The sequence below is a fragment of the Sinohyriopsis cumingii genome, chromosome 12, assembly GCF_028554795.1.
Source record: "Sinohyriopsis cumingii isolate HCF-2022 chromosome 12, ASM2855479v2, whole genome shotgun sequence".
Classification (NCBI taxonomy): domain Eukaryota; kingdom Metazoa; phylum Mollusca; class Bivalvia; order Unionida; family Unionidae; genus Sinohyriopsis; species Sinohyriopsis cumingii.
Genome location: NC_142972.1, coordinates 14,499,609 through 14,520,575, shown reverse-complemented (window position 1 = coordinate 14,520,575; position 20,967 = coordinate 14,499,609). Strand labels below are relative to the sequence as shown.

The window sequence follows — 20,967 nt, the reverse complement described above, 5'->3', positions numbered from 1 at the left end:
ATGTCTACCTTAAACGTAAAATGGTTAAAACTGCTGTTAAACGTAACACCACTACATTGCTTAACAATTCACAGGCATGCCTATGCGGATGCGGTCTGCTAGGTAACAGGTGTTCTATTTATAGCGTGCTGCACTTTGTCACTATGCTCTATGAGGTAAAGGGTTAAATGAAAATTATGCCATTCTGACATCCAATATGGCTTCTCCTAGATAGGAAGTTATATCAACATTAGGTTTTCACAAGAAGACATTTTATGAAGTCTAGTTGCCCCTAAATGAAAATGGTGCCAGTTGTTATCCAATATGTCCACAATCTTCAAAATCATCTTAGCACTACTACACTTATATGAAAATTCATATTGTTATGTGGTTTTCACCAGAAGACTGGTTAAGATATCTAGTTGGTCTTGAATGAAAATATCATTGATCTGACCTCAAATATGGCCACCCTGGTAGCCAGATTGAAAATCTTGTTATTGCTAATCCTTGTATGTAGAAAGTCATATCATGATGGGATTTTTAACTAGAAGACTTCTGCATTATGCCTTCTTAGTGGCTAGAGGTGAACATTTGTGTATATATTCATCATACTTTGTGTTTATGTAGATATTATCCTGGTGAAATTCACTATAAATGTAAATTGTCAGCACTTAACACATAACTGGACAGTTGAAAACTAGTAGACACGAGTAAGTTTTAGTGATGAAACAAAAGGTGTTGTGCAAAAACCCAATGAAGAGTTGAAGCTAGTGTGTTTCGGTTTGTACAGTGCACACATCATTTAAATATAGTTTGTCAGTGTTTCAAAGGGTGCATTACCTGCAACAGTATTGGAAATCTGACCCCAGTGGAGTTAACAGTTGGCAAATATATTAACATCTTTATCAAACTAATCTGAGCAGAGGTTGCAGAAGTGTTTCCAAATGGGAAGTAGACCTTCTAGGAGGAAAAACTGTTTGTTCCATATTTCTTGGAGGACAAATCAGTGGAAAATGACAAATCCTTACTCTGGCTATCACAAGTCCTACACCTCAATATTATTGAGAATATATGGCAAACAATTAAGGCCTTGATTGAAAAAAGACTCCATTATATCTAAGTCTGATCTTGTTCATGCTGTTCTTGACATTTGGGTATCTCTGTCTCAGACTTAACCAGAATTCGTTAGAAATAACAATGACATTTGTTTTCCTTCTGTGACATCATCATAAGTCACTGTGACATTTGTATTTTACCCGGTGCTGTATAAGAATTTTAGACAAAATAAAGTGTTGTCTCAAAATTAGCTTTTATGTAAAGGTTATTATATTTGAAGCCGAATGCTGAAATCACAGTCAATATAGAACAAACAGTACTTTTTTATTTAATTTTTCACTGTATTCAAATGGAACATGCTGAATCATCAAAGGGAAAAGTGACATCAATATTTGACAAATTAAACCCACAAAATAGAAAATAGAAATCATAAGTTTTTGTTTCTTTAAATAGATGTCGTTTTTAAAAAAACACAAGATGCAGCAACAGAATACACAGTGTGTTTGTTGGTACACATGTGATGTGTATTGAAACTTAATTGAATTCTGTTTTTAACACTCTTGTCAAGATTGATTATCTTGAAAATAAAGTTTTAAGAAAAGCAATCTTCTTTAGAAAAAGACCTATTTATTGACAATTATTCCCAATAAAATGAGTATTTATCCTTTTTCTCCTCTCTCCCTTCTCACTGTCTATTTCCAACCCATTCTTAATTTTTCATAGATACTTTGGTACCTCATGCCCTCAGTTTTCCTGCTTGGACCTTGTTATATACAGACTGGGAAAGGTGTACTAATTTGGTAAATGAAAAGGTAGAGGCTTGTGCCAATTTTGTTTCTCTCTAATATTTGCTATTATAATACATATTTATGACTGCATTAGGCAGGCTTATAATCATATGTGTGATAGAAAGGACAGGTCAGATTAGGATAGATTAGGACATTTCCAAATTTTGGGCAGGATTTTTGACCTTAAAAGAGAGAGGATTTTCACTGACATAATGTTTAGCATGCAAACAGATAAAAATTACAACTGTTGAACAAATTTTTTAAATATTAAAATATGCACATCATTTTGTCAGGTCAGTCCTTTCACAGTAACTTGTTGCCATTCCTACTCATCATGTACCACAAACATTTTTAACATTTCTTGGGAGATTGCTGGATTATATAGGTGGCAGTCCTCATCGTTGTTGTTCCTAACATTTAGGAGATGATGTACTCATGACCAACCCGACCATATAGGCAAACTAGTTGCCTAGGGCTTTAAGGGGTACCAAATAAGACAGATTCTGAAGTCAGAAATGTTCTTGTGGGAGGGTAACACGAAGTCATATTTTGCTGAGATCACCAAAATCCCTTGGGCCGGCCCTGGATGTTATTGTTACAGGATACAGGTTTTCTCTGCAGTCAGCTTGAATTTCCCTAGAATGGAAAATGTCCTTTTTAGAGTCTGCGTTGGAAAGTGGCAATAGCAGTAGAACTCTACTAATTCCACAAAGAAGTTTGCAGACACCTTATTGTTATCATTATCATCATTATCACCACTTTTTGATAATGACAGTCAAATCTGGGAAATAGTTATCACTTACTATTATTGTAAACAGAGGCTAAGACCACCTTCATCCTAGGCATTACAGATTAAAATGATTTTCTCCCAAAGTCTTAGTATCTGAAATAAAAATGGTGCCAGTCTGACCTCCAATAGGGTCACTATTGTGGTCATCTTGAAAATCTTATTATTGTTACTGGAAGGATGGTCATGTTTTTGTTGGATTAAATCATACCGGTAGTTCATTTTTACATCAATGGGTGATAAAATAATACAATAATTATTGTCTTGATTTGATTACACACATTTTTATGGAACATTTATTTAGGCCGTACCACTTTCTGATATTGAAAGAACTGACTGCAAGAGGTTAAAAGAATCATTACACAATTATAGTGCAGACCAAACTCTTGAGTTTAATATTTCATTTAGATTTGTCTTGCAAAATGCAGATTTTGGAATAGTCACTCGGTTATGTGAGCACAACCATGCAATTTATGAATAACTTTTTTTCTTTCTTTCCCATGTGTTTTATTAACAGTTCATCAGTATGATGGGATTGTCTTCCCCAAACCAAGAGAAGGATTTTGGAACAAAGTGATGAAATTCTTTAAAGGGGATATCAAGGACAGAGTGAATAGAAATCTAGTCCAAAGTATAGAATATTTTCTACCTAAATTTTTCCAAGATGTTTCCAGAGGACAGCTTCCAGAAGTGTCTGTAGATGAGGCATTGAACCAGATGGAGGATCTTCTGCATTCATTGAAACAAGTTTACGCTGTGGACTGGGAGTGCTACTCGGAAATGTCAGACTATAAAAGAAAGGTTATTGTCATAAAACATATTGATCTTTTTAATCTAATGCATGTGGAAAGGGCAATCAGTGTTGCCTTGTCCATTATTCTATGCATCCACACATCCTTCCAAATAAGCCATTTTCTCTTGCACTTTTAGCTTCAGGGTAAAATAATTTTGTATTTTTATTCGCCCTTCCACCAAAAATAGCCCAGAGTGACCTGTAGTGAATTCTTTTATTATTTGGGGGTTTACATTTTTATTGTACAATGTTGCCTTTTGATACCATCCCTTTACTGCACAGTGATGTCTTTTCATGCCTTTCATAATACACTCACTTTAAGTGATTCGAGTGATTGGAGTATAGGCTTATACTCCATTACTGCAGTTAGAATATGTACATAGTTGCATACTACAACTGCATGACATAAAGTCATCATTTATTCACAAATTATTTTTTCATGTATAACTTAAACAATCTAACCCCAATGTTTCATTACAACCTCCTTTGTAAACATAGTTTACATCCCACAAAGACAGTACTGAATTGAGAATAATTTTTTCTCAATACATATTGTATTGAATTTCTTATAACAATTGAATATTGTCTGACTATGCCGAAATAGAAAAATGTACAAAAAATATTGTTTAAGAATACCAAGCAAATTATGCTAAATGAAAGCATGGGAATGAGGCTTAGCATAGGTCAGCAGTTAATCTTGATAAATTCTTTACAAATTTGTCAACATAAGAATGACTGACTCGTATAATTTTACTTGAGATCCCAATTTTTATATATATATGGAATTTTCATTTATTTTCTGACCAATGATATCTAAATTAAGAATAAACAGGCATCAAATTGCAGTATCTATTTTTAGTAATAAGGTAAAAATCAAAGAGGTCACATGCTTGTTTATAGAACTTCTGGTGGCTTGTGTACATTATTTCATGGGTAATTTGTTTAATTGTGCAAATCAATAGCAGACATTTTATCAAAAACGACATATACTGTTGTTAACTGAGGTTTGTTGTCCATTTTGTTTCACATAATAGTTTTATTTTGTCCTGATTCAAAGAAGCATTCTTGCAGTCTTTTCTATCAGAAAAAATTGAGACCCACTGCAACTTTCATGTTGTTTTATATTGTAAATCTATAATGTATGCAGCTTTAACAAATTTGTTTTTGGCTCACCTTTACAAACCAGAAGTAATTAGGCTATGGTACTAATACTGGCACCAGCATTAGTGCAGTTAAAAGGATATACATGCATACACCTTCATGGATGTCAATGTTACTTTCTTCCTAGGTCAGAGCAGAGGCTATGATAAGCACTATATTCTCATCACAAATGTAGGTCAGTGTGACATATTTCATGCTTCACTGACTTTGGTTAAATTTTGTTTTTCAAACTCTATTCATGATTGACTCATCAAACTATAAAATACTACTACTACTACTTCAACAACTAAAAATACTTTGATGAGGGTAACTCATATTATACTAAGCCGTCTTGAGGCACTCAGGATGAACAACCTATTGTAAATACATGAGGGGAAAAAAATACATTTAGTATAAGAGCACTTAGTGTATATGAGATGCATTAACAGAATAAATTGGAGTGCATCTATTTCAATATTTACAATGAAAACTACTTTTGGAAACAGTAATTATATATTCTTGTTTCGAATACATTTAGATTTCTTTCTGTTATAATTGATTTGGGGATTTCATTCCATCGAATAACACCAGAGTAAGTGAATGATTTTATGGATCTCTGTTGGGTATCAGACCCTTAAAGTTTTGGATGTAGTTCAACACCATATATGTTTATTTTAGTATTCTTTATTCATACTGTTTCACCAAAATTCATGAAATTTGATGAGGGAATGTATCATGCTGAAGTAATTAAGCTACATCCTCACCACAAAAGTAGGTAACTGACCCATATTTCCTGCTTCACTGCCTTGGTTCATTATTAGGCACTGTTTATGCCGGAATTATTAAACTATGTGATTGTATGCATCCCTTACAAAAAAGGTCATTGGGACCTACATAATATTATACTGGCTTATATTTTTGCTTTTGGCTCAGGACTACATTGGTGTTTTATCTACTGTATAATACTGCTATACATAGAATCATGAAACATGGCAAGAGGATGCATCTTAAGCAGTTCTACACCCACTTCTTAAAGGTAGATCACTGTGAACCATATTTCACATTTTTCAGACTGTACTTAAGTTTGATGTTTTGACCCCAGTTCATGGTGTTTCCATTAAACTAGGTGATATTAAACATCTCTCTTAGCACCACACCAAAAAATGGTCACTATGACATATTTCACATTTTACTGGCATAAGTTAAGTTGTTGTTTTCAGTTCATGACTACAGGTTTTAGGCATGCATTGTGCATACTATCACATATAAAATCATGAAATTTTATAAGCACAACTCCCTCTAATGCCTTAGTCTAATAGCCAACTGCTTATTATATGTCACTGATTTATTTCTATGCTATAGATCAAAGGTTATGCATACTATTGAATGTCAACTACAGATAAGCTTAAATAGAGTTTAGAAATGGACAGATGAAGTTCAAAAACTGTTTGTATGGATTTGCTGATTCCATTGAATTCATGATGACCCAAAGCTCTATACAGTTATCTGATTCCTTTTATGGAAGAAGCCAAATTTTTCATTGCTTATTTTTGACCATAAACTAGCTTTTCTTCCACTTATTAGATACATCAAGGACAAATGTAATAGCAAACACTGATTGGGGAGCAGATTGGAAGGTCTTACTTCATTTATGCAGATTAGTGAGATCTAAACTTGATTATCTCAGTTGGATTAGCCTGTCAATCCTACATACAGATGATTGATCTAATGCGCAAACATGGACTTAGTCTTTGTCTGGGTGCTTCCACTTGAGAAAGCCTCTTTGATGAGGCACATGAACCATCACTTTCTCTGAGGTCAACAAAAGCTTGCTCTTCAGTAGGCTACCAAACTATCTTCTAATCCATGTAATTACACATATAATATTCTGTAGTCTTTAGGCCCAAATACCAAACACTGTAGAATCAGAAACCGGACTTTTTTTCTCCACCTTTTGGCATATAAATTCATCCTCACCATGAAGTTACAAAAGTCATTGTTTTAAATATTGCAAAATTCTTTATTCCTAAATCATCAATTGTGTTAACATGACTAACAAAAATAATGTTAGACTTTCTGATTTCCAAAAGTCATTAACAAATCTTCACCTTTTTAACAGTAAATGGAATGAAATCAGAACTTTCTATTATTGGCTTGAGTCCCTGTATACAGAGACTTTGAAAGATGGAGATAAAATTGGAGATGCTATTGCAAAACCCCATGGCTCCATCTCAAACTGGTTACCAGATCAAGCCTCAGTATTTGCTTTTTCCTCCTTATATACATCACCATAACTCTATTTCACAATACATCTCCACCTGACATATGTCACATTAGATTCCCACCAGACATATGTGACTGCTAAATATTTCAACCATCCAGACAGAAAATTACTCCAAACTTCGCACAGATTCGTTTTCTGTAACCTCCTAAGGTCATAATCAAGGCTTGGTATAGACCTGAAACCCAAGTAAACAACTTATTTTTAGCTCATTATCTTAAAAAAGAATCTACAATCATGGACAAAAGTTAGATATGCAGTATGTTATTTACAGATGATCTTTACAATCTAGAATCATGGACAGAATTTAAACTTACAATATAGATATACATAACAATAACTTAACATTGAATGTTGCTTCTATTCAGGATAGATAGGGGCATACAAGTCCATGTCACTGGCATAACTCAAGAGCTATTCAACATATTTTCATATGATTTGTTAAGATTCATTTTGTCTTGGACCTAGATATATCTTTTATGGGTTCTGTCTAATGTACTCTGTTTTGGGCAGAGATATAACCCTTGTCCATCAGCTTAAAATCTTTACCTGTTGCTTGTAATGTAATCATCATAACTCTAGAAATACGCAACATATTTTGATGGAATTTTTTAGGACCCTTGTCTCTTAGACCTAGAAGTGCATTTGATGGGTTTTGCCTCATTGACACCTTTTTGGACAGAGTTTTGATCAAGTTCATATCTTTGCAATTGTTGAGTCTTGTAAGTGTAGCTCAAGAACCAGTCAACATATCCAGATACATTTTGATGCACACATTGTTCCATAGACCTAGAGTGCCTTTCATGAGCTACAACTGTTTTTGTTACTTTTAGTTTCAGTGCTAGGACCTCATGTGACACTACAATTATTTTCATTTTTTTATGGATAGGCTAGATGCATTCAAATTCGTAATAAAGTTAACAGTGCATAAAAATATATGGCAAGTATTTGAATTGAAGGTCAGTGCAAGAATCATTTCCTTGGGACCATTTACATATTTGCTTAAGAAGGAGTCTAGTACATACAGAACTTTTGTCAATCAAAAATTATATAATCATTCAGTCTGCAGTGTTTCTTTCTGGAAAAGGAAAAAGTGTCAGTATTGGGGTCAGAGGTTAAAAGTCAAAATTGTTATATGAAAACCCCATCACAAAATTTTGAATAATAATATATATGCTTCAGTTAAATGTAATTGCCTTCACTAAATTCAATTATTTGATTTTCAGAGTGATGTTCCTTGTGGTGAAAAAGAAGCGTCTCTATATTAGGCTTTAGATATCAAATGCCAACATGGTTATTGTGTTGAAATTGAAGGTTTACATTTATTTACTAATGAAATTCCAGTCTTTCAACCATATGATGAAAAATATATTTTGTATGTGATTCTCTTGTTGACAATGTTTTCAGTATTGATATGGCTTTACAATAATATGTGGAATTATAATTATGGATGCTTTTCAGATTTCAGACATTATTTTACAACCCATGTTGAAGTCCTTTGAAGAAGTGCTTTTGTGCAAAGAGGGGCCAGCTGAATCAAAAAGAAGAATGCTTCGTGCCACTACAGTTGTTTCTGTCGTAGGTTATTTCAATTTGGAATTGTACAGAGAAGAAGAGGACCTTCTGGCAAGAGGACTACTAGTACGCCCGAACCCACAGACTCGCATTTGTCATGACTTGGATTGTATTGAAAAGTACTTTCCCAAGGGGGTGAAAAAGTAAGGAAAGATAATATGAATTGTTTAAATCCAAACCAACATAAATTAATTGAAGGGGAATTTTTTTTGCTGTTGTAAGTAAACATATGGTCAATGAATATGATTTTTGGTCTGACAATAATAACAATAAATAAATTGATGCAGGAGTTAGACATACATTTTGATTTAAATATAATGTGTTATATCAGTGAGCATTATTATGCATCAAGCATCTAGGTATGTGCAGTCATGTATAACATTATGATGCCACCTGCTGGCTGTAGCTCTTTGATAATATCACTTTAGGTATCAAATTTATACCACAATACCAGAAGTTCAAGTCTTGCCAGTCTTACAGGCTTAACTCATTAAGGCCAAGAGACACAGTTTTGTGTCATGAGGTAGTACCCTTCTTCCACAACCTTTGGCATCATCACAGCTTGTGATAGACCCAACCAGGTTGTACATCAGAAAAGAAGAAGGCTTTAGCTTTACACTGGTGTCAAGTAGCATAAACATTCTATGCACATTAGAAAAGATACATTGGATAAAATGCACCTTTGAGACCATATATTCTTTAGTAACAAAATTGGCAGGTGCAAAACCAGAGCTTTTGTCCAGATTTTAGACTTCCTTTTGTTAGATCTAAAGAAGACCTGACCACTAGGGGTGAAATGATACACCTGTGCCACGTATCGATACAACTCAAGATATGCAGCCTGTGATACGATACGTATCGATACACATATGAACTTGATGGTTTTTCCATCTTTGGAAGGTAGGTGGTGCCCTTTTACATATGTTGACATTCTGATCATATTTCCATTATGCAGATGACAGGTAGAAGATTTCTTATGATGTCTATTTCATGCTAAATGAAAATGGTCCTGCTCAGACATTTAGTATGGTTGGTGCAGTGGCCATTTTGAAATCTTGTTATAATGTTCCTTCTGTTGAATGGAGGGTATATCAGCATGTGGTTTTCACAGTTACACAATAGTGATCTGACATCCAATATGTCCACAATGGAAGCAGTCTTGAAATTTTGGTTTTCACTACTCCTGATGAAAAGAAAGTTTTTTATAATGTAGTTTTCACCAGAAGAATTCTTATGATGTCTAGTTGGTTCTAATTAAAAATGGTACTGCTTGAAAATGCATTATGGCTGCCACAGTGGCTATTTTGAAAATCTTTTCCCAATTCGTTCTGAATGGATGGTCATAAATAAAAATGGTGCTGATCTAATAGCCAATATGGCTACTACAGCAGCCAGCTTGGAAATTTTGTTATCACTGCTTCTAAATAGAAAGTAAATTGAACATGGGGTTTTCAACTGAAGATTTTTACGGCATCTTGTTGATCTTAAATGAAATTCGTGCTGATGTAACACTCAGTATCCCCATCACATTGATCTGACTTCTAATATGACTTCCACAATGTCAGACTTGAAAATCTTGTTGTCACTGCTTTTCCTTGGTGGCTTGTCATATCAACATCCCCATACAGACAAAACCTATATATGACTTATAGGACACTTTGATTCATTACTTATAAAAGGCACAGAATTGACAATTCTCTTTACTTATAGGTCACTTGTAAATGACGTATAGGTGAAGGATTATGATTTCATGTGAAAATTAGGCATTTCATATGCAAATTAAACATTTCACTTATAAATGAAGTATACTTTACTTATAAGTGAAATGTGAGCCATTCACTTACTACACTTATAGGTCACTTATAAGTGACATAGGTAGATTAGGCGTTTCACTTTTAAGTGAAGCATACTTCACTTATAAGTGAAATGTAAGTCATTCACTTACTACATTTATACTTGAGGTACAAGTGAATTCCTGCTAAATTCGGTGAAGTTGGGCTTTAAAAAGTAACTCCTCCTGCCCGACAGGTAATTGTGTCCTTATGTATTACAAGTCATCAGTTTGATAGAAATGGCTATCTGTAAGTTCTGACTCTGTACAATCTAATACATTTCCATTTAAGTGACAACTGGTGAAAAGATTGCCAACACATTAGCTTGCTCCTTTGAACCACCACATTTGAAACAGTTTGCTCACTATCAAATTGTTAGCTGAAATAATATGAATAAGTGTTAACCATGTAGATAATTTATTCCTTCAATTTATAATTGCTGCTTTTTTCAAACATTTTTTGGGCAGAATTTGTCATCATCAAGTATGCCACTACAACTGAATTTGAAAACCGGTTTCAACAAGTAGGTGGCATTGAAGTTTTCTTTCAGAATTTGATTGCCATTCTAATTCAGCTGGTAAGTGAAGGCTATCCCAGATAAAATTGTCAGCATGTGAACCCTAGAAGATTTTGTATGTACTGCATCAAAACATCAACCCCATTTCAGAGTTCTACTTAAGCATTCAGCCCTAAAATGGGTACCACAAAGGCCCAGGGAGTAAGTTTGCAGGCCCTTCTTCCTTTCCTCTTCGACTGATTCAGGCTGAATATTTTTTAGAGGCATAGTCACAGATGATGGATGGGATAAAAGGAGGATACTAGCTTCAGTTTTGATATTTTCCAGTTGAATCTTGTGAGATTAAAGGAAGAGGTATACTCCTTTTTCGAGAAATGGTGAAGTCATTATATTATAGTGTTCATTGACCAATCTCTGGCTTTCCCATCCTAGATTTTCCTGGTACCAAACAAATGGGAAAAGTTTTTACTAATTATCAACCTTTCCTCCTTAAAAAGATTCTAAAGGAGGAATCTTTCTAGATGGAAACTACACTCTTAGTTGGGAATCCCATAAGACCCAGTTACTGAGTGTTCTCTATTGATCTTCAGGATGCATGCTTTTAAATCCCTATCTTCACTACTCATAGGAAGTATCTCTGTATTTACTTTTAGGGGGAGGCCTTGCATTTTCATGATGTGCCATATGGCCTAGCCTCCCCAGCCAGGGCTTTTACCAGGGTCATGGGAGTAGTTTCAGTCCATTTAAGGTCAATTGGGATCCCTATCCTCCAATATTTTGATGATTGGCTGATCCACAATAATCAGCTTTGAGTCGCTCAGGCTAGATCTGTCTTGCTGTTGGTCCATATTGATCAGTCTTTTACCCAGCCAAAAGAAATTGGAGCCTACTTCATCTCAAGATTTCATCCACATGGGGATGGGTTTCTGCATTAACAGAAGATTTGCCCTTGTCAAGTGTAACAAAGTAGACAAGATCCTGACCTTGTTGGATCTGCTGAGAACCAAGATCATGTTGTCAGCTCATCTTTTTCTTTCTCATCTGGGGAACTTTAACTTTACATTGGGCCTAGTTCCCTTAAGCCAACTGCTCTTGTGTCTTCTCCAGTCTTGTGTCTTCTCCAGTTGCTCCTGTCAAATTGGAAACAGCACAGGGACCCTCAGACCAGTTTTTGGCCATAGTCCCCATGCATGATTTCAATCCTATTCCTATCTGTTCAGAGACATGTCAGATTATGGGGGCACTCCTCTGGAGCCAGAAGGACTAATTTTTATGGGGTTGTGGTCCCTGAAAGAATCTGCATTCCACATCAACAGTTTGGAAGTGAGGGGATTGTTATTTGCCCTTTAGGGGTGTGTCAACAAAAGAAGAGGCTGCTGTGTGATGATCTCCTCTGACATAACTTTGGAGGTAATGCACCTTGGACAACAAGGAGACACGTACCCAGTCTCTCTGTGTGGAGTTTTGTAACCTCTTTTGCTTGGTAACCTTGGAAGGCATTACCTCTTGAGTTCACCACATTCATGGCAAGAAGAATAATACTAATGAAATGGTCTCTGCACCAATTCATAGCAGATTCCTGTTCAGACTTTAAGGGAGAATATTGGTAGACTTGTTTGCCCATTATGTCCACCATTACTAAAAATCTTCTTTTCAAAAGTGTTAAAAAGAATTTGACTAAAAATGTTTGACAGAAAGAATCCTGATATGAAGACTTTTTCAATCAGTTCCAGTGATGCTTTTTTGTCATAAAAAACCAACCCACTAATGCCAAAAATAGAAAAATCTTAAAATCTTCTCAAAAACCACTACAAGGAATTTGACTAAATTTTATAGAAAGCCTATTGGTCCAAGGATCTTTATTTTGTTTTCAAAGGATGCCAAACTGGCATTAAATATGGGTATCATTCCAAAAATTAGTCTTAAAAAACTTAATATGAAAAATCAACTAAATGGTTTTCAAGTTTGTATAAATACAGTTGATCTGCCATCATATCTGGCAGCTGTTACTAAAATAGAGAAAGATTTAAATGGAACTTCTTGAAAACTGCTCTGACAAAATTTGACCAAATTTGACATTCTGGCCTATGGGTTTTCAGATTTGTATAAATCATGATGATCTGCAACCAAATATGGTTACTGTACCCTCAAAACAATTTCTTATGAAAAACCACAGAACAGAATTGGACTGAATTATACAAGTATCACTCTGATATTAGGAACTTTTGCTTTGGTACTACTGAGACCAATCCTCATTCAAATATGTTTAATGTTACTAAAAATAGAAAATTTAGAAACGGCTCTTTCTCAAGAACTACTCGTGAGGATTTTAAGCAAAAGAGGTCAATGCATTACTGACAATAAGCATCTTATTGTGACTTCCTGAAGTTTGAGAAAAATCTGACAAGCTAAACTTTTTATATTCATATCAGAAGTGATAGATGTTTTTGTCTCTAAAATCTATCTTTCATCACGTTTTGCATTTGAACCAAATTGTAATCATGCTTGTCAAAATATGTACGGGCTAAATTCTTATATACAACTGATCTTGCCAATTTAATTATTCCTGCAGTATGTGTATGATCCCATTGGTCAGAAGTTCAATTTAGAAATTTACCGTCAGTAGAATATGAAACTCTGGAGTGGAATTTAAATCCTGACTGCTAGTATGAAACTTTCTGTCTATAGCTATGAACAGCTGGTATGTTATATGATTAACTTTGACTTCATTTGTCCATGTGCACTCTATTCATACATTCTTATGTCCTTAAATATTAAATCACATGATAAATCTTATCTATATGTGGTTGCAGCTTTCCATGTGCTGCAGTCTCTGCTATTAAAAGTTGATTTCTTTTTTCAGAGAGCTGAGTGACTTTCTCATCAGCTTTATTAACAGCATGGCCAAGAGGGCAGAAAGTCCGATGATTTTTTTCTGTATTCCACTCCACCATTTCCTTACTGGTGCACTGAAACCGTTTGACAGAGTTCCAGAAGATTTCTCTTATGATGACAGAGTTCCAAAATGGTGGGGGACTGAATATTTATCAAAAGCTGTTGACATCTTCAAAAAAGGACCCCATCCCAAATGGACCATGTAAGTAAATGTCAAAGATTACATTAGTTTTTTTTATTTAAATTTCAAAGGAAAGACACCAATCTGCTATCATCACCTTTCACCACTATTGACAGAAAGTGCTTGCATGATTACATTCTTGCAATATTTTATGTCAATGTATAGAAAATGTGTTGCATATGATAGCCACATATCAGTAACTTGTATTTTTGTCTGGAACATAACTTTTGAACCACTGAACATATTATAATGAAACTTTACTTTTTTATATATCATGACTGGATGGTTTGTCGGTACCTGCCCACATCAGTCTAGGTCACCTGAATTGGCATGTTCTTGGGAATGTACTTATCTCCTATTTTCTCATCATGGTACAGCCAGTAAAGTGTTGACAGTGTCATCAAAAGCCAACTAACCAGCCAGCTGACTATAGTATTTGCCTATACCTGTCCCCCACCACTCCTCTGTCAGTTTTACCCATTCCATTTTTAAAATGAAATGCCTCAATGATAAGAAAAAGTTCACAAAACTTAGGTGACTCATTTCATTTATAATTCAGACTTGATTGTTAGCGGATGATCCTTAAGACAGTCATGTTGTTTGTGTTTCATGGCATCCATACTTTCATGGGCGAGTCTGTTTTTATGCAGACAACACGAATGATGTAGCTGTTTGATAAGCTCTGAATAATTCAGTAAATTTCCATAACTTTGGGAATTGTATCCCTTTGAACCCATGTAATAAGAGTTAATCCACTTGCCCTTTTGATTTTGTACAGCTTTTTGGAAAACTATTGAAACCGGACAATTTGCAAATATTGATAGCAGATGAGACAGTTTACCTTTTGTGTATATGTAGTTCTTGGAACTGCACCTTTTGCTGAAAACAGACTTTTCCAGGAATGGGATAAGGACCATGAGCAGGCTCATTTTTTGCTCTGAAAACTCTGGGTTTTCTTTAAAACGTGAACAAGATGACAGTGTATTGGCCCTCTGGTGACAATCTGGTTAGAAATTATAAATTAATACGTGAAATGACTTAAGTTTTGTGCATATTTTATATTGTTTCATAACTGTCAAGTGTCTGCTTTTTCCCATGTTCGTCCCATAATTTGGATCTGAATACAGGTGTACATTTTTTTGTTAAAAATACGTTGTATAATAAAAATTAAGTTAAAATTTTCCTTGCAGTTTTCTGTTTAGAATGGGCACCTGGTTCTATTCCAAGAGTAAAAGTATCACATGTAATTAGAGATATATAGGTTTAAAATATGATTGGTTCATTCGAAATCCAGGCTTACATGCCATTCTTTGACAACCTTATTGGATTGCCCAAAGCAGTTGCTGCTGTCATTTTATCTCATCTTCATAACATTTAACTTCTAGTCATGTTGAAAAGCAGAGTATTCAGAATTTTTGCAGCAAAGACAGTAAAACAGAACTGGAAGGACAATTATGCCATCATGCTTAGATATGTGAAACCATCTAGTAATGGAGAAAACTTTTAATTTTGCAGATTGTTTAATTGTGATTTCGCTATTGGGCTTGGAGGCACACATGACATAAAACAGCGTGAAAAACCAATAAACATCAGCTTGATGCTTCATCATCAACAACATAGCCTGAACTTACAACATCTATAAATACCAGAGAGAACCTTGATGTAATTTGATCGGAAGTATTACTGGATTTCCTTCTCTCAGTTGCTGGACTAAGAGCAGGTGGCAATTTATTTTGCACACTTTTTCCAGACAGTAAAATCGCAAAGAATTTACTTGTGTGCTAGAACAAAAACAGTTTAGCAAACAAAAACTGCAAAAAAATTCAGATCATCAGTGAAAGATGGTACATTGGAATCAATAATGATTGAAAAAAACAAGGTGTGGACAAGGCTTCAATAAACAGTCTGTGTCTGAGTGTGAGTGTGTTGCACTCTTGCATCTTCTGAATGGGCATCCAAATGGAACAGGGTGCCTGCTCAAATGGTGCAAGAGTGCAACACATGCATTTTTGACATTAAATAGTTAATTTATTGGTTATTGTCCTACTTTACTAATGGTTGTAGATGTTGTAAATAGTTACATGTGCATTAAAATTTTAAAACTCAGTATTTGTTCTTGAAATTCAGCATTTTTGTCATAAGCAGTCAGTATTTTTGTACTTTGGATTTGGCAGCTATGTCATTGTTGCTTTTTGTTTCTAAAATTGCAACGGGTTACAAACTGCTGGAGAGGTAGGCAAATACTATCGATTGTGAGTTGTTACAACAGCCTTGCTCCCTGCCTCAAAGTCAAGGTCATGGCAAGGTAAAATGTAAATCTTTGATGTGAAATCTTTGGTATGAGTATAACTGTGAACAAATAAGATATTTTAATGCAACTTTTGCCAGTTATGAATTATGGATAGTGTTTTGCATGCCAGTACCACACACCCTGCTTTGAGGTGAAGGTCACAGACTAGGAAAATGTAACTTGGAAATGTATCCTTATCTGACTTTTGAAGATATTGTAATGAAACTTTAACCAGTAATATATCACGGCTAAAGAGTCTGTCACATAACCAAAGTCATGCACCAAACTTCAAAAGTCATGGTCATAGCAAGGGGAGATAAATCATTGATATAGCCTTTGAACCAAATTATGAAGATATTTTAATGAAACTTTAGCCTCTTGTATATTGTTAGGTATATCAATATTGTGTGTTACACTTTTTGTTCATGACTGTAGATTGTAAGGGTCATTTGTAAACATCATATTGATATAGCTAATTCTTTCCATGATTGTGGGTTTGTACTTTAAGATAAAATCATTTTATTGCAGATATGTTTACATGGCCTTTTGATCTTGGAAGCTTCAAGAGTTGATCTTGTTTATGAATTTGATGGAAAAAGTACCCACATACTGGTCATCTTATTGTGTCTTAGGTTTTTGTATAAGCTTGAGGTTATAAACAGTCTCTTCTTTCTCATCTTAACATAAGCCATAGTGGAATCTTTTAGTTGTGTTCAGATATAATTTGAGAGGAATTAATTATTGGAATCATTACTAAAGTTCTCATTTGACTGGGTTAACACTATTTTGTTATTATTGTGAATTGATTCAAAGACATTCTGGATTATATTATTGTGATGCATCAAGACTGTTAATACATCAACACATTCAAGGTTGTTGGTACATCAGCACATTCAAGGTTGGAATTCATTTCGAACACTATACTTTTGGACTTGTCATACAACTTTTAAGACCATTTGAGATTTAATTCACAATACTGTAAGTTCCTCTTAAATTTTCATTTTATAAGTTGGAGTGTGAGTTGGATTTTTAATGTAGCTTTAACAATTTTTCAGTCATATCACTACTATGTCTGCAGTGTGACAATTTCTAGTGATGTCTAGCACTGGGGCATCATGCTGCAGACATGTAGCATTATGTCCCACCCAGTCACATTATCCTGACACCAGGCCGACCAGTCCTTACACTAACCTCTTAATGCTGAGCACCAAGCGAGGTTGTTGTTAGTACCATTTTTGTAAGTCTTTGGTATGACTTGGCTGGGAATTGAACTAACAGCCTCCTGCATCCGAGGTGGATGCTCTAACCACTAGGCCACTGGAGCAGTATATATATATATATATAACTTGGAGAATTAAATTTGATAAAACTTGTTGGTTTTATCTATTTCTGTTACCTAATATAAGACCATACAGTCATAACAATATCTTTAACTGTTGATAGGGTTGTAATATTTGTAGCTATTCTCCTTGCCTTAAGGTCAAAGTTACAGCAAATGATAATGAAAGTCAATTTCTTTATTCAAGTTGTCAATTTTTAACCAGAACAGATATTTTGATAAAACTTTACCCAGGTCCACACCTAACCATATATTAGCCAAGTCCTATATAGTGGGGGAAATAAGGTCTTATGATAGGCAGTCATGTGTCATTTGCTGTACTCAGGTTTGCTTCACCTGTAAATGGCAAAATAAAGCTATCACTTTTCTTACAGTTATGTTCATTGTTGAATTTGATGGAAAGTCATTGCTGTATATTATTATGTATCACGTTTGTACCCTGATGTGCTTGGATTCCAGATATCTCACCTGTGTCATTGTAGTCACCGCGGTTAGGCCAGGCTATTGCCATACCTATGTGCCATTCATCTCTTTTATTTGGAATATGTGATTCTGTAATCCAAAATGGATCATAATGACATACATGTACTATGAAATGAGCATAATCTGTAATGTCATCATTTATGCAAGGCTGTCAAAAAACCATAATGAGGTTTGATGGAATTTCATTGAACTATAGTTAGTGAATATTGACATGTGCTAGAGTGAAAAGCATGTTATTGAATTAAGTTTATTTTTTCAGTTTTACTCCTATTCACAAGTCTCAAAATGGCAGCTCAGTAGAAAATAGGAACCATTCTTATTCCCCAGCTGACTATGCAAAGTTTGATGCTAATTAGTTTCTTAGAAATAATGACATGTTCACACTTCAGCATGGTGCTTGGTTTGTTTTGAAGTGTACAGTAATTCCCATCTTGAACACCCACCCACCCCCAACCAGTAGACACCTGCTTCCCGCCTTTATAGCCAGAATTCCTTGGCATCAATGATTTTGTTTTCAGAATTACCCTTCTGAGATGGTTTTCTCTCTGATATAGCCTGCAACCAGTATTTTAGTGCATAAGCTGTAAAATTTCCCATCATGAGCTGAAACATAATGGGGTTGGCAGATAGAAATCTCATGAATATTTGTTGGTTTCTAAATTCAGTACATTCACATTTGTTATAACATACCAACTTTTTAATCCATACAAAGAGATTAACTTTTTAATCAATACAAAAAGATAAAGCAATCTGCTTATCCTTACTGCTGTGTGTTTCTTACATGTCAGGTTTTGTCCCTTTGATAGTTACTGGCTATTATTACTGATGAAATAATCATGATGGCAAATGGTAACTGTAGTAAGAAGCACAGTATTGTTTAGCTTAAGTCAGTGTGATAAGTCCAATATAGCTGCCATGGCAACCATCTTGAAAATCTTGTTGCTACTAATCCTTTTGAAAGGAAAATCATATCAACATCTGAAACCAATTTTATTATCTCTACTTCTAAACCAGACTGGGTCATGTACTATAGCGTGTCCTTGGGCAGGGCACTATAACTGCATTTGTGCTAGCTAACCTACATGTGTTGTTGTGCTGTAAAGTACTAAACTAAACCAGATCATTGTAGAATAGAATTGTATAAATAATTAGCAGATAGATGAGGTGTCTGCTTTTTAAATAGCAATGGTGCTGAATGATAAAGATACCAAAAAAGAGCGTTCTGTGACAGTTGTTTTCATATTACATACACAATAAGCAGCATTGGAAGAAATTTCTATTGAAGCATTCTACTGAGTTTCTTGTCTTTGAAAGAATTTGTATAATATCATAGTAAAATAGGTAAAATCATGATATTAAGGTTGGAGGATGATTCACATAGTGTTTTTGCAATGTTTAGTGAAATGGTTATCAGTTAAATTACGTAAGTAAGGTGAATGATATCAGGCTTACTTGGACCTCATGTGCATGCCCTGCTATGAACAAGTGTTACCTATGTCTGACATGTATATCAATTTAAATTTTGTGTAGATCACTGTAGAGCATTGGTGTTCTATGAATACATTTTGTTCTGCTGTACTTTGTCAGCATTGTTACATTCTGTGATAATGGATTTGAATAAAAATTTGATTCCTTTAGGAATTTGGACCAGGTAGTCAGTATCCTGTATCCGATGTTTGAAATGGATTACCTTCTTCCCCGTACCTTCATGGCCATGTTGAAAATGGAAAATGTGGGAGATGCTGTAAAAACAGGAAAGATACCCCATGAAGTTAGTGCTGCCACTCTGACCTTCTGTGTGAGAACTACTCGGCCAGGATTGACTAGTTCAGTTGCTTCAAACGAAGAAAAGGTTGTGCATTCGTACTTAAAATTACAGGCATGCATATATTATTTTAATGTACTATGTGTAATACACCACTCCCTAGATAATTTGCATCCTGATAACTTGTGAACCTGCTTATAATGTGTGGTCAGGCATGGACCCCATTGTTTAAACTATAAAATAAAAAAAAATATTAGCCATATTTGTTGAACTGAACAATTATGATCAAAATTATAAATGAATCATTGATGTATTGCTCCTTTTATTGTTGAAAATGATAGATTGGACCATGAAATTGTAATTAACATTATGAGGTTGTCAGCTTTTAATAATAAGTCATATATTTTGTTACATGTTTTTTCCAAACAAACTTCTTAGTATGCCGTAAATAGCGATATTCAACAAAATTTTGATTGATGAAAATGTCACTTATGCCTGCAGGAGGCATTACTTTAATAAATGAATATCAATTAAATAATTTTTTATCAAGCAAAATTTGTGTTTTATTTCTATCTTTTAGTTCAGTTTAAGTGTAATCATCATAAATGCAATGTGCCTTCTAGTATTTAAACGTAAAATGTGTCGATTGTAACCGCCATGTCCACGAGCATTTTGCTGAGAACTTAAAAATGTGCCAACCATGTTTTGATATCGGACTTACTGAAGTATTTGTTGTATGGTTGAACTGAATTAAAAGCCAACCTCCCTTGTATTATCACATTAATTACGTCTGTTGTATCCAATAAAGGAGGTTGAATAAAGGAAGGTTAAAAGGTATGCAAATCGTACATGCGTAAGATCCAGTGACCCCCGTCATGAATTGGTTGAATTCATTCCAAATGATCAATCAAACACAGTTATCGATATTATTGTGTACGTAGTATAATTAAGCTACTTTAAGTTGATAAATTCATTCATAAATATGATCAAAGACAGCAAGGCCACCAAGTGAAATGAATAATTTGTCAAATAAAGAGCTTTGTTTCAGATAGGATCATTGCGGAGAAGTGAGTTTGAGAAAATTCCTGAATTGGCACTTTGAGATATCTTCAAGAACGAGGAGAAGTAATATTTACAGCAGCAATATGTTACTAATTGAGCAATACAAAAATTTTGTTTTGGCATAGACGATTGTTACATGAAGTAAATGTCACTAGTTTTTGGAAAAAGAAATCTTGTTTCATGGTGTATAAACAGTTAGCCTTG

At 34.6% G+C, this 20,967-nt stretch overlaps 1 protein-coding gene across 1 annotated transcript in view; it reads left to right on the top strand.

The window, feature by feature from the left end:
• LOC149786025 (E3 ubiquitin-protein ligase rnf213-alpha-like) overlaps positions 1-20,967 on the top strand; it is a 94,794-nt gene that overhangs the window by 31,906 nt on the left and 41,921 nt on the right. The window contains exons 7-10 of the mRNA XM_089978100.1: positions 3,128-3,411; positions 8,286-8,542; positions 13,612-13,845; positions 19,575-19,788. Coding sequence (XP_089834226.1) covers positions 3,128-3,411; positions 8,286-8,542; positions 13,612-13,845; positions 19,575-19,788 — 989 coding nt within the window. The remainder of the gene's footprint in view (positions 1-3,127; positions 3,412-8,285; positions 8,543-13,611; positions 13,846-19,574; positions 19,789-20,967) is intronic.